Here is a 15709-nt window from a genome sequence, read left to right as displayed (position 1 = left end):
ACTTGGCCTAATAAATGGTAACTTTTCGAATTATCTTCATTTATCGTCTTTTTATCGTATTCATAAAACGCAGCAAATTTTGACAAAATTTATCTATTTGTTTAGCTAAACATGGTTAAGCTTTCTCCAGAGCTTATTGAACAATGTGCTTCTTACACAAACCCAGTCAAAGATCGTGAAATAGATTTTCGAGGTAAGAACTACAATCAACTACAACAAGCAGTCTACCACTTTTTATTATATTTCACAATTCATAGTTTATAGTTCAATTAGTTTGAGAATTTATCAAGTAGTTATAGTAAACGTTATAGTACGGTTCACAATCTGCTCACAATAATTTAATATAATCGTAATTAAACTTTGTTCACTTTTATTTCATCGTTTAGGTTACAAGATTCCGGTCATTGAGAATCTGGGAGCTACTTTGGTACGTACGGTTGGCCTATTTATGCTATTTTAGTTTAGCTGTAATTTTTCAAATTACTGTTAAATATGAATAAATTAATATAACCGTAATTTTGTTAATAGATCGGTCAAATGACTCTACCATGGGCTGCTGTTATTAAAACTAGCTCCGATTATAAGAGAGTGGCAAATGCTAATTTGAGTGTCTGTTGCGTTTTCGATTAGTATTTTAGCTTGAACCATTTCAAGTTCTATTTTAGTACTGAGAATAGTTGACTAACATGTCTAGGTAATCATTATTCGCATGTTTCAATGATCGAGGGCAAGGTATAGGTTACTATAATTTTAGTTTTGATTTAGTTTATATTTGGACGTAAAGGTGAACGTAGTCATAAATAAATGTCAAGAAGGTCTTCTGTGAAATTCATTGTAGTGAACGCTGATGCGTTCAAAAATAGATTTTGGTATTACTGACTTATCATTTCAACCGTGATTCTTAGAAGTGTCATCATTCGATTCAAGTACAATATATAAATCAATTAGATGTCTGATTCAAAATTGTTTTGGCATTCGCTTTATGCTGGTCTACGATAGAAGGCAATATTACTTAATATTTGAGATACACCTTCCTTAGCACACTATTCAAGTCATCTACTCAAGTACAGTTGTTTAAAGTAGATTATGCCCAACCTCACCAATGTCTCCAATGCAAAATGACATAGAACGGTGTCTTTATGGTGTAATTTAGGTGTAATTATGTCACCATGACAGCTTGGTGTAAAACAATATGCTTACAACATCACATAGGTTTGAAGTTTTATTGTAATTTAAAATTTTTGTACGCTGAGCACCCAAAGATAGGATATAAGGAGAGTTAACTCTTGCAGAATGGATGAGATTTGTCTCGGTTGCATATGAAACTTATATAGAAGAGCTAGGTAGGAAGTGATGTTGAAGCAATAAATGAATAGGTCTAATCATGTTAGCATTAATTACCTGAGTTAACTATGTTTGTTGTGTGTAATTGTTGCATTCGTTCTAATTGGTATTTTAATTGATATTCACCTCTGACTCATTGCTTATTTTTAGGATCAGTTTGATACTATGGATCTGTCAGACAATGAAATAAGAAAATTGGATGGTTTTCCATATCTAAAGAGACTAAAAAATATATTAATTAGCAACAACAAGGTGATGTAAGTATATATTAATTAGTAACAACAAGGTGATGTAAGTATATATTAAATAGCAACAACAAGGTGATGTAAGTATATATTAAATAGCAACAACAAGGTGATGTAAGTATATATTTAATCGCAACAACAAAGTGATGTAAATATAATTATATTAATTAGCAACAAGGTGATGTAAGATGCTAGTTTTAATAAATCCTGTTTGTAGGTTCAAGCATTATATTTAATCTACCACTGGAGTGCTTCCTAATGAGATTTTGCTGTTACTAACAACTACACTCGATTCTCTGGCATTTAGTTTTATAATTTGTTGCAGACGTATCGGAGAGAACCTAGAGGAGAGTATTCCCAATATAGAGTCAATCATTCTCACCAACAATAACATGCAGGAGCTCGGTGATCTTGATGTTCTTGCCACCCTCCCTAACCTCGAGTGTCTCAGGTACCTTCACATATTTGTACAAAGAAAATACTTATGTCTTTATAAAGTTCCTTCGCTGTTTTGTTATGCTTGTTGAATGACAAGGTTCTGCGTTCCTACTTATTTATGGTCAGTGTAACAAAATCCGTTTATTTTTTGTTCACTTCAGCTCTCTTGCTAGCAATTTGTACTCGTTTACTTTGGTTAATGCTATCAACTGGTTAAATCAAATCAAGGAACAATTTAAATGAGAGTAAAGCAAGGTCAGCAAAATGGCATTGATTGTTGATATTACTAGCGATGCAGACACTAAGAGTTGATCACCATGATGAAAACGACCTTTTAGTAGTCTTTCCACTAAGTCCAACTGAAAATCATTGCATGTTGACTAGAAACAGTAGACACTGCTTTTGCGTCAATCCAATATAATTCATCCACAATTTGAACGTATATTGTTAAGCAAATGAACCATGTAGTAGGCCCATATAAAAATGGATGAAATACTAATATTCACATTTTTAATGCTATAATAATAAATATTGTGTAATATAATAGTACGAGACAAGTTTAGCAAATATGCCCATTCTGTCGTGTCATTATATATTACCGTCCATGCTTTTGCCATGAACTTCTGTAACACTTGCAATGTATGATATAGATTGATGTTATCGCTATATCAGCTTACTTTAAGATATGGTACAATTCTTTATTCTAGGTTTTGTATCGCTATATCAGCTTACTTTAAGATATGGTACAATTCTTTATTCTAGGTTTTGTATCGCTATATCAGCTTACTTTAAGATATGGTACAATTCTTTATTCTAGGTTTTGTATCGCTATATCAGCTTACTTTAAGATATGGTGCAATTCTTTATCCTAGGTTTTGTATCGCTATATCAGCTTACTTTAAGATATGGTACAATTCTTTATTCTAGGTTTTGTATCGCTATATCAGCTTACTTTAAGATATGGTGCAATTCTTTATTCTAGGTTTTGTATCGCTATATCAGCTTACTTTAAGATATGGTACAATTCTTTATTCTAGGTTTTGTATCGCTATATCAGCTTACTTTAAGATATGGTACAATTCTTTATTCTAGGTTTTGTATCGCTATATCAGCTTACTTTAAGATATGGTACAATTCTTTATTCTAGGTTTTGTATCGCTATATCAGCTTACTTTAAGATATGGTACAATTCTTTATTCTAGGTTTTGTATCGCTATATCAGCTTACTTTAAAGGTTGGCTTGCAACCAACTTCACATTACCGTTATTTGATATGAAAAGATTCACCATGTCTTACTCTGTTGTGTTGTAGGTGCAAAATATGTGGAAATGTGATTACAAGCTCTTAAAAGCTCAAAAACGAACAGAAAATCGCAGCCACACGAAACTGCCGTAGTTTGGATTCTCTTTCCAAAACGGCTCAAATGTGATGTAGTTGTGCGAAATGGTTTCTGTTTACACTTTCTTGCAACCTTATTCGTCGAAATATTTTCACAAATATACTTCACGCATTCAATAAAACTATGTCTATTGTTCTTACGCGTCTGTTTTATTGTCATTGTAAGGCTGTCACTTTTAGCACTGATATCTTATAACTTACCGTAAAAAATCGTTAAACTTTTTAACCTTAGCTCGAATGAGTACATATCATTGTCTAATAATCATGACGAGCCTGTTGGTCACCTGTGATAATCGAAAAGTGCTGCAACAATTATTTGCGAAGTATTGGGCCACATGATCAGATTACGACTTGACGATTGAATAATGCCGTAACAAAACTGTAAAGTAGCGAGCATCTATATTTGATACGGAGTTTTAGGTAAAACCCGAAGTGTTTGTCATAAACTAGTACTACGATAAGTTTTATATTGAGCTTTGTATTGACCGCTCAATTCACATGAGAACATACGTGACAAGACAATAACTAAATTCCGTGGTTACGTCATCAGAATAAAGAGATTCCAATCTATGGCGGCTTTTCGCTTTTGAGCTTTTAAGAGCTTGTAATCACATTTCCACATATTTGGCACTTACAACACAACAGAGTAAGACATGGTGAATCTTTTGATACCAAATAACTGTACTGTGAATTTTGTTGCAAGTCAACCTTTAAGGTCTGGTTCAATTCTTTATTCTAGGTTTTGTATCGCTATATCAGCTTACTTTAAGATATGTTACAATTCTTTATCCTAGGTTTTGTATCGCTATATCAGCTTACTTTAAGATATGGTACAATTCTTTATCCTAGGTTTTATATCGCTATATCAGCTTACTTTAAGGTATGGTACAATTCTTTATCCCAGGTTTTGTATCGCTATATCAGCTTACTTTAAGATATGGTACAATTCTTTATCCCAGGTTTTGTATCGCTATATCAGCTTACTTTAAGATATGGTACAATTCTTTATCCTAGGTTTTGTATCGCTATATCAGCTTACTTTAAGATATGGTGCAATTTTTTATCCCAGGTTTTGTCTTCCCAAGATCGCATGGCTCGTCTTTACAGCAATGAATATCTACTTCATTCAGCCTATAGTGAACATCTCAAACCTCCTGCCATATTGTTGTAGTTTGCTAGGCAATCCGGTGACGACTAAGCTACACTACAGGCAGTATGTGATCAATAAGCTACCCCAGCTGAGAATACTGGACTTTGCAAAGATAAAAGAAAAGGTTAGTCCCTTTAGTGGCTGGTCTGACAAAATGGTTGCCCGTCTTTCCCTAATAGTGTTGTTAATAAAATGTTATTTCTTGAATGAGTGACTTCAAAGAATAGAGACTAGAGCTGGCTTCTTTCAATACATGTAAGCTGAATGTTGTGTGTGATAAAAGACAACTCTTGCAAACTCGGTGATGGAAGGCAACTCCAATCAGGTCTGCAATACCCATTTTCAGTCATTTTGTTGTATTTCTGTTTTTTGATAGTTTCACATCTTGCATGCCTAAATTAACTTGACATTTTTCATATTCACATTATTATATCAATCATACTGGCTGTAAGACAGCCTTTGACAATTTATGTCACAATTATGCTTTATGTTGGTTTAGGAGAGAAAGCAGGCCAAGTCATTGTTCAAGGGGAAAAAAGGTGCGGAACTGGCTACAAATATTGGCAAACGATCAAAGACTTTTGTGCCTGGTGCGGGTTTAGATGTAAAGAAACCCTCCTCCAAGCAAGACAGAGAGCGTGAAGAGGCTATCAGGGTACCTGGACATTCTCTTTGCGTACTTTTAAGCTCTTAGGTTCTGGCACTTACCGCTCGTTGACATTTAGATTTGTGTTGTTTGGCTATCTGGTGTATTAGCTAGTATCACACATGCTTCTGCATGTGTTGCCTCAGGTAAAAACACATCTGTCCATACTTATGTTACCTCAATTGTTGCAGCCAACAGGGGTAGTGGTTTGACTAGTCATGCTCTTTTGTAGAAAGCAATATCTTCTGCTAAAACACTGGGTGAAGTGGAGAGACTACAGGCAATGCTTGCAGTAAACCAGGTGCCTGGTCTGACCAATGGAAAAGGGACTGGTGAGTCTGTTAATCATCTGTCATTTCTTACAGCCCGCAAACCTTGTTATTTCATCGTTACATAAAATGAATGACTCTGTCAATATAAATGTCAAAGTATAAAGTGTTTGGAGATGGTAGGCTGGGCCTCCCGCGTGTTACCTTTTAAACCAAGGGCAAGACAACTCTCATTGTGACTTATCTTAAAATATATAATAATATAAAAAAATTAGCTAGTAATTGTAAGTTCTTTCTCTTATTTATGCCCTCATTTCCTCTGTATTGCTCACAACATATGCACATATCTGTATTTCTCACTAGGTGTGCTCACTTCTCCTCTGCAGTTCTCACTTGATACACACACACCACACACACACACACCACACACACCACACACTCCACACACACACCACACACACACACCACACACACTCCACACACACTCCACACACACTCCACACACACTCCACACACACTCCACACACACTCCACACACACACCACACACACACCACACACACTCCACACACACTCCACACACACTCCACACACACACCACACACACTCCACACACACACACCACACACACTCCACACACACACCACACACACTCTACACACACCACACACACACCACACACACTCTACACACACCACACACACACACCACACACACACACCACACACACACCACACACACTCCACACACCACACACACTCCACACACACACCACACACACTCTACACACACCACACACACACCACACACACTCTACACACACCACACACACACCACACACACACACACACACACAATGCCTATGCTCACTTAGGCGTTTACTAGCAGTAGAATAATAAAAACTTGATACAGTTTAATCAACTACTTTGGTACTCAGTAAAGTAATGGTGACTTTTAAGTTTTCATTCGCCTCTTTATAGTCGTTTTTTTCTATTTTATTGCTTCTTTGCAATGCATATATCTATTCATTACTTCTTGTATGCTTATAGACACGGTGGAGGAGATGGATGAGTGATGTTGGCCATACTCAGGCAACGCTTGGTTATTGTACAGATAGGCACTATCGTGTGCCTCCTCACTGCAGCACTGTATAGCAGCGCTTGGTTATTGTACAGATAGGCACTATCATGTGCCTCCTCACTGCAGCACTGTATATAGCTTCACTAGCATTTACATTTTGCTATTTTTCTTATAAAATATCATTTATTGAACTGATCAGAACTGTACGAGATACTGCTGTTTGATCACACTCAATAAAATGAGCCCAAAAGAAACCAAACATTTCTTCGGCTTGGAACATGCCATTGGTCCTTGCTTATCAGCCGAGAAGCGATACAATGCTGAAAGCATATACGACCTAATTACTTGCGTACTGCCTAGTTGATGCTCATCAGTATTTTCTGAATGGGACATGTCGAACAGAGTTGTGTTTATTTAATTTAGCAAATTATTATCGATGCAGTGCCAACCAGGAATAGTTACTGCTGTCTTTTGCAGGTATTGCTCTTTTCACCTCTGTTCTTAGTGCTGCCCGTGTGTGGTGATAAATTTTTCGTTTCAGCCGCAAATGGATTGAAAGGGTGAATGAGGGTAATTTGACCGGACATCGGAGCCTTGCGACCTTTGAATGTCCTAGCTCTCTGGTATTCAACTGTTGGGACATTTCTAAATGATAGAAATGACAACCTATTGAAAGCATTGCATCCCACATGGCAAATATTGCATCCTACATGGCAAGTATTGCATCCTATATGGCAAATATTGCATCCTACATGGCAAGTATTGCATCCTACATGGCAAATATTGCATCCTACATGGCAAATATTGCATCCTACATGAAAAGTATTGCATCCTACATGGCAAGTATTGCATCCTACATGGCAAATATTGCATCCTACATGACATGTATTGCATCCCGCATGGCAAGTATTAGTATGGTAGTGTAAGTGTTGCATACAGTATAAAAGTTTCAGGTACTGTAAGGTAAGTGATGGTTACTGTATGCAGAGTATCTAGTACTGTATAGTAAGTATCAGATACTGTATGGTAAGTGATGGTACTGTAAGGTAAAACTTGATTGCTTCGTGTCAAGTATTGCACACTGTATGGCAAGTATCAAGTACTTTATAGTGGGTGTTGATTATGGCCCAGCAAGGGTCAGGTTTGCGACGAGTATTGTATCGTAAGTATATTGTGTAGGGTATTGTGTGACTATTATCCGATGGTGTTTGACATATATAAACGTCAAAATTTTTAATTGTAAAGAACGATCTATCTTAAATGTAAAAATAGTCAGTAATAGGTACATGACTTTCACTCGACCTCATCAACTTTACCTAAGTAAGGTGATTGATTAGTTGTCATTATCTGCATATAATAATTATTATTTGATCATCGGATGATTACTAGACACCATATTTATCAGGCTCAGTACTAGGTAGTGTCATAAAATATGTTCTATTTCTAAAGGGCAAATATTGGCAAGCCTTATATTACAGTATTTCCGTGAATACTTGACTTTAATCAGAATACTATTGTAAGGAAACACGAGCAGTGCCATGAAATCGACATAAAAATACTGTTACCAATTAGCATAAGATGAAATATCTCAAGATCTTAACATTATTAGCTGACTATTACTAGAGTCATATATAACATTATTAGCTGACTATTACTAGAGTCATATTCATATATAATATTATTAGTTGACTATTACTAGAGTCATATATAACATTATTAGCTGACTATTATGAGAGTCATATATACAGTCATACTTCAACTTACGAGCTTAATGCGTTCCGAGACTGAGCTCGTATGTCAATTTACTCGCATGTTGGTGCAATTCATTTATATATAGAACAATTAAATATATATTGATTGGTTTCCATAATCTAAAAAAAGCAAATAAAACACTCAAAACAAGATATTGTAACAGAAAGAACATGTTGGTTATTGTCCTTACGTACTACATGCTTTCAAAAAACAACAAAAAATAATGCAAGGAAATGTGATTAATTAAAATGTAAAATTAAATACATACAATAGCAGTTAACACTCGCATTTGCCAGGGAGGGAGATATAAGTTATCCTTCGTTACAACAGTTGTCCTTGATAAATTTGGACTTTATCAAGGGGTTTTAAGACAAACTTAGAAGCAAACCTAAAAGCAAACTTTCATTTTCAACTAAACGTGATTAAAATTTCTTCGGCATTCATAGTTTGAAATTTGTCGCTGGTTAGCGAGAAATTTTTCCTTTTTTTTCGCTTTCACGACTAGCCGGTCGTTTTAAGATAAACCTATCTAAGGACGTTTGCCTTTGTCGCCCTTGCAACATGTTGCGATTAGGACGAACACAGGCGTCGTCACAAATGGTTAACGCACGACCACTAGCCAGCTTGTCCGAATGTCTATTAAACAGTTTGGATAGATAGCGCCGGCCTTTTCACATAGCATCGTTTCAGTTACGCTGTCACCGGCCAATTATTTGTCCAATGCCATCAGCGGTCGTGAAGATCGCTGCACCGTTTAGAAACTATGGTTAGTCCTTTTGCGAACTAAATGCCCTGAATATAATCCTTCTGTTTGATAATTATGAATGTATTTCTGTCATATTGCCGAGCTAGCTGAATCACGCATACACATTTCGCATATTTTTCAATATTTTTCCGTTTAATATCGACTGTTATCATTTGCTTTTTCTTTGTATTATCTTTCATTTTACTGGCAAACTTTCGGTCGACGCACAGTACTTTTAATTCACATAATTCTGCACTTAAAATCGCACACAAAAAAACACGGTACAAAAGTATAACCTGAGAAATTGAAAAATACAGAGTGATGCTGTTCTCATAAAACACCTCTGGCATACTTGGCAACTGACTCAAGTGCTCGTATCTCAAACATGGCTCGTATGTTAGTGCTAAAACTTGCTTGAAAGCTGGCTCGTATCTCAAGTTTCTCGTACGTTGAAGCACTCGTAAGTTGAAGTATTACTGTATAATATTATTAGCTGACTATTACTAGAGTCATATATAGCATTATTAGCTGGCTATTACTAGAGTCATATATAACATTATTAGCTGACTATTACTAGAGTCATATATAACGTTATTAGTTGACTATTACTAGAGTCATATATAATATTATTAGCTGATTATTACTAGAAACATATATATCATTATTAGTTGACTAGTTTACTAACCTGCAGAAGATGTCTCTGTAAGACGTCTGATAGCTTCGATTAGTAGTGCATGCTGAATGATTGATGAGAGGCAGGTCAACGATGCTCTCTGGTACATGCCCAGAATAGCCTGGTATACCTCGTTTGCAGCTGCACAACGAATAAAAGTGCATTATTGCTCATCTGTATTAGACAAGTTTTCTGAATATTTACGAGTAATCAAATCATCCGCAACTTATTAGTACCAGCAGACGACTTACAATATGAAAGATAAACAATCATGTAATAGCACAGTATAAGACCGCAAGCTTCATATCATAATTCCTGTCATTAGGGATTTTTTATGTTGAAGGATGCCTTTTGAAGCCGATATGCTAGCTCATTGTTTTTCCAGGTGTCTAGGCCTTTGCACATCTAATATTCATGTAATCTGTCGTCTTGTAGCTTTCTTGCATTAATAAGGCATGATATTAACTTACAATGGATAGTTTATCTGATTAGTAGCTAATAGATATTTCATCTTTTCTAGCCCGCTCTTCTCCTTACTGCCTGGCATGCTGGAACATAAATCATATACATCTACATACATAGGTATATATTTATGTATATACCTATATGTATACCGAAATATTTGTAGCCTACATGTATCAGCAATATTAGCCTCAACAAGCGATGTTAGCTTGTTACTTTATACTCCACAATAGGGCTGCGCAAGCGTTAGCATCCACATTCACTCATCCCTGCTGCAAGCGAATCTGTGGTAGTATTTCGAAACCTAATAAAAACTTATGTACCAATACATGTGTAACACATTCTACGCATGAGTCCTCAAGTTAAATTACTATACTGTAACTTAAACAGTTTGTATATTTCAGCAACATACCTGCAGTCTTCATTCTCGTTTGCTACAAAGTTGTACACTATATTGTCCTCTTGGGAAAAATAGTCAGTCGGTACATCACTAATGCATTGCTGAGAGTTTGTATCCATGTAACGGTAATATCTCCCTTCTTTCATTGCCCTTAATTTGTCAGTAGCTGATTCAGATAATGCCCTGGTGATTAGTTCTTGTCCTTGTAAAGGTACGTCATCTTGGGTACAGTTACAAGCATTGTTGTTTCTGTTCTGCTTACCAATTTGTGTAATCATTCTACTGCTATCCTCGGAATAGGTAACTTGGTCAGCCCACGAAACCTGCTTCCTTGTTCTCTGGGCATTTCTTTTGGTGGTTGCTGCAATTTTCCCTTCTACCTCTCTCTGTGTCTCTTTTTCTAGTGAACACTGTTCTGTGTTTCTGTTGCTGATGGACTGATTCTCTTTTGCACTGCCAAGGTTTGTCAAGCCACACTCATGGTTGTAGTTGTGTGAGCCGCTACTGAATATTCCTTGGTCCCTTAGACAGGGTATAGATCGATGTTTTTCTAAAGGGTTTTGCAGGGTGTGTAGAGATGCTGTCTGTGGATTTGGTAGGGTGTAGCGGCTGTATGTCTGTCTCGGTTGGTGGTAGTCCAAATCTGCCAATGCTTGATAGCCAGCGCCAAGAGCTTCATGCTTTCGGGGAGGCTTGTAGATGCTTGCATAGTGACCAAATGTCGTTGTTGGCCTTCTCATCGGCTTCAACATACAAATGGGTGTTATCTATATCAGCTGTTATCTATATCAGGTGTTATCTATATCAGCTGTTATCTATATCAGGTGTTATCTATATCAGCTGTTATCTATATCAGCTGTTATCTATATCAGCTGTTATCTATATCAGCTGTTATCTATATCAGCTGTTATCTATATCAGCTGTTATCTGTATCAGCTGTTATCTATATCAGCTGTTATCTATATCAGCTGTTATCTATATCAGCTGTTATCTATATCAGCTGTTATCTATATCAGCTGTTATCTATATCAGCTGTTATCTGTATCAGCTGTTATCTATATCAGCTGTTATCTGTATCAGCTGTTATCTATATCAGCTGTTATCTATATCAGCTGTTATCTGTATCAGCTGTTATCTATATCAGCTGTTATCTGTATCAGCTGTTATCTATATCAGCTGTTATCTGTATCAGCTGTTATCTATATCAGCTGTTATCTATATCAGCTGTTATCTATATCAGCTGTTATCTGTATCAGCTGTTATCTATATCAGCTGTTATCTATATCAGCTGTTATCTATATCAGCTGTTATCTATATCAGCCTTCACCTAGTAATTGTTTACAGATTTGTTAAATAGTTAAAATCCTTATAAGTAGTTGTTTTGATAAGCCCAGTTGATCAAAACAGCTTTCACAATGAATTATCGATAAAGATTGCAAAACATGAACTTGAAAAAAAGTCTAATGTACGTATTGTGTATAATATTGTAGGTGCCTTGTTGCTTTTTATAGCCTAATGAGTAAGTATCAGGCCATAAATTTAAGCGACTTGTCTCCAAATCATGGAGCACAAAATGAGGTTTTATACTGGTACATTGTCAAAAAACAAGTGATGCTGATTGCTGACAGTAAGCTATTCAGTTGTTAATTATAATAGCTACTCATTACACTCTCCTTTGTTGTTACAATCCCCTCTGTTGTTACTCTCCCCTCTGTTGTTACAATCCCCTCTGTTGTTACTCTCCCCTCTGTTGTTACTCTCCCCTCTGTTGTTACTCTTCCCTCTGTTGTTACTCTCCCCTCTGTTGTTACTCTTCCCTCTGTTGTTACAATTCCCTCTGTTGTTACTCTCCCCTCTGTTGTTACTCTCCCCTCTGTTGTTACTCTCCCCTCTGTTGTTATATTCCCCTCTGTTGTTACTCTCCCCTCTGTTGTTACTCTCCCCTCTGTTGTTATATTCCCCTCTGTTGTTATTCTCCCCTCTGTTGGTACTCTCCCCTCTGTTGTTACTCTCCCCTCTGTTGGTACTCTCCCCTCTGTTGTTACTCTCCCCTCTGTTGTTACTCTCCCCTCTGTTGTTACACTCCCCTCTGTTGTTACTCTTCCCTCTGTTGTTACTCTCCCCTCTATCGTTACTCTCTCCTCTGCCGTTACTCTCCCCTCTGTTGTTACACTCTCCTCTGCCATTACACTCCCTTTGTGTTGTTACACTCCCTTTTGTTGTTAAGCTGCCCTCTGGTGTTAAATTGAAAAAGTTCACATCCTGTTCATAAAAATTTTTGGCTTGGACCATTTTTGGAGTGTTTTTACAGACAAGCCTAGACACATGCTTAGGAAACTGGTGGAAAAAGATACAGCCCTATTATACGGTACAAAACACTGTTTACTATTTTACGAATATTAGTTAATATAAACCAATTATTTTTTGATATCTATATTTATAGACAATTGTTTGTAATATAGTTGTGACCTATATACTGAACGGCTTCCTAAATTTAGTAAAACTGGAAAAGTTATAAAAAAATTTGTTGATGTTCTTCTTGGAGAAGTACAGCGGTTTGTGTTTGTCAGCAATGTTAAGTTGTTAACTATGTTGGCTGCGGAGTTGTCTGTCTACCTATTTTTAGGTGCACCTAACAGCTAACACTGAAGATAAAACTTGGTAGAAATGAGCATGCTGATGTCAAAGATTTACTGATGTCATAACTATGACGTGTTGCTATCTCCCCTGTCATAGCTATGATGTGTTGCTATCCCCTCTGTCATAGCTATAAGATCCTGTTATCCGACTGTTACGACTTCTTATTCTAAACGTGTATACGGTAACGTTATTTCACACTCCTTATGATAGTATTATCAGAAGGCCGGTTGTATAAGCTATACCTGTTCAGTACGCTATATGTATACAACTTATATATATAGATGTATATACATATATATTTATACATTTTATATATAAATATATATACATCATATATATTTATAACATTTTATCAAATAAGTAAGTTTGAGTAAGCTATTGGTTTGTCTTAGTAAGAGAAATAAAACATTTTATTTCTTTTACTGATACAAAATACACACACTTCTATTTGCATATAAGATGTATATATATAGATGATGTATATTTATATATAAGATGTATATAAATATTAAATGTATATATTTACATTTATATATATGACCCCATCCATACTACACCAATTTGACAGATTACTGCATGATGTATGCAGCATGTATGATGTATGCTTTCTGCCGAAAGCTTCTAGAAAATTTTATCCAAAGATGTGCTAGCAGCCACTTGACACGGTTTCTATTATTTTTGCACTACCTAAATATTCATATTGTTCTTTGGTTTAGCTAACTGTTGACTCCTTTGCACATAAAAAATACTTGGTGCCATCTTCTAAAAAGAATAGACAATCAAGAGACAGACATGCATGTCTATCCTTTTGCATGAACAGCTCACATAAAGCACAAGTAGAATACATGTCAAGGTTAGTGAATCCAGGCTAAATTCTAATGCGCCAAAAGGTTATGCGCAGAAACTTAGGCAAGATTCTTATAAATGTACATGAAGGTAAGCATCATTCCTTAGATTAGCAGGTACTCCCAAATTGACATCAAAATTAATGATAATCGCAAGTTCACATGAGTGATATGTTATATCATAAGTATTGGCCTATTACAGTCAAAAAAACAGCTATGCTTACAGGCAGAGATTTGCATAAGATGAGACTAAAACAACCCCTAAAATGACAAATAGCGGGTTCCAAAGATAAAATAATAGGACACTAAAAATATACAACAGCTGCATGGAGCATCAGCCTATTTATAAGCAAGCTGATCAGAACTTCTGCGTAAATACAGCATATTAATCACAAAGCAGTATCACATGCATTCTCTGTGTTGCAGATTGGGAACAGGTATATCTTATACAACTGGCTTTCTGATAATACTATCATGAATTAGGATTGTGAAATAAGGTTATACACATTTAGAATATATATATAGTAAACTATATATGTATATCCTACTCGGCCATATAGTGGCCAAGTAGCTAGTCCATGTATATAAATCTCAAAGTTTGTGTCTGCGATTCAGTGTGACTCTAGCTATTAAAATCTTGAATGAAGAATTCGTATCCCAGAAGATTTGATCTCGGAGCCTTCTATTTCCCAGGCATTGTGCTAGCCAATTCAGCAATGCAAGATTAATTAATTTATTGGGTGAGATGAGTCGTCATTTCGGTTAGAATATGCATAGCTACCCTGCATGATGTTACAGAGCAATGTCAGTAAAGCTTGCTCTCACGACTATTATTAGTAAGTTTAGCAATAGGATAATAGCTTACTCAAAGTAGCCATTGACAATGTACCATACTAATGGCAAGTGGCAGGCAATTATGTTAACTCCAACTGATTATTAATACCCATGCAATGCCAGGCATTTAACTAGTACGCCTATATATATAGTTTTTTTTATTTTGCTGTCCTTAATTAATTTAATAGAAAATTCTTTATATATATATATTGTGCAAAAAAATCAATAAATAAAAAGGTATCGGCATGTAGTGTCATAAACACAAAAAAAAATGTATGCGAGGAAGACTTGAAACTACTAAGTTTATGTATGCATTGTATTTCTTTTGACAAAAGATTAAAAGAATCGGTATTATAATTGTTGAGTGCATCTTTAGATTGATGGTGAATTTTGCTATTGTTATTGATATGCTGTACGAGTGAACTGCTAATAAATATACTAATAGGGCTAGCTATAGACAGCTTGTAAAGGTCACTTGCTATCTCTTCTGAGATTTACATAAGCTAGCCACCATTATGATAAAACGCCATGTACATACATGTATCACGGGTTTAAGATCCTTCCTATTGCTTGTGCGCCAAGTAAATTTAAACTGTAACATAAGATAATACATTTATAATTGTATAGAAGTGTTAGGCTAACATTGCATGACAGAAACACCTTAGAACTAGGTCATTGGTGAGCGTGAGTATTGTTCTCTGATGGCAAGTTTCACTGCACTGAACAACTCACTAAATATTACATGCGGTTATCTACCTGATTCCAATATGGCTTAAGGTCCTTCACAAC

At 35.9% G+C, this 15709-nt stretch overlaps 1 protein-coding gene across 2 annotated transcripts; it reads left to right on the top strand.

Annotated features, from left to right (window-relative positions):
• Positions 1–15: 15 nt before the first annotated feature.
• LOC137402485 (U2 small nuclear ribonucleoprotein A'-like) lies at positions 16–7271 on the top strand. Of its 2 annotated transcripts, none has more exons than XM_068088990.1 (8): positions 16–193; positions 387–427; positions 1495–1601; positions 1915–2097; positions 4597–4699; positions 5075–5230; positions 5454–5553; positions 6539–7271. In XM_068088990.1, exons 1-8 carry the CDS (start codon positions 112–114, stop codon positions 6562–6564), a joined length of 798 nt encoding a protein of 265 aa, XP_067945091.1. In that variant the 5' UTR covers positions 16–111; the 3' UTR covers positions 6565–7271. The 2 variants fall into 2 exon arrangements, with proteins under 2 accessions (XP_067945091.1, XP_067945096.1); XM_068088995.1 differs by having other exon boundaries at positions 1915–2040; positions 6539–7196.
• The last annotated feature ends 8438 nt before the right edge of the window (positions 7272–15709 follow it).

Source organism: Watersipora subatra, chromosome 1 (assembly GCF_963576615.1).
Source record: "Watersipora subatra chromosome 1, tzWatSuba1.1, whole genome shotgun sequence".
In the NCBI taxonomy this organism is placed as follows: domain Eukaryota; kingdom Metazoa; phylum Bryozoa; class Gymnolaemata; order Cheilostomatida; family Watersiporidae; genus Watersipora; species Watersipora subatra.
The sequence above is the reverse complement of the archived record's forward strand: the minus strand, read 5'-3'. Positions and strand labels throughout refer to the sequence as shown.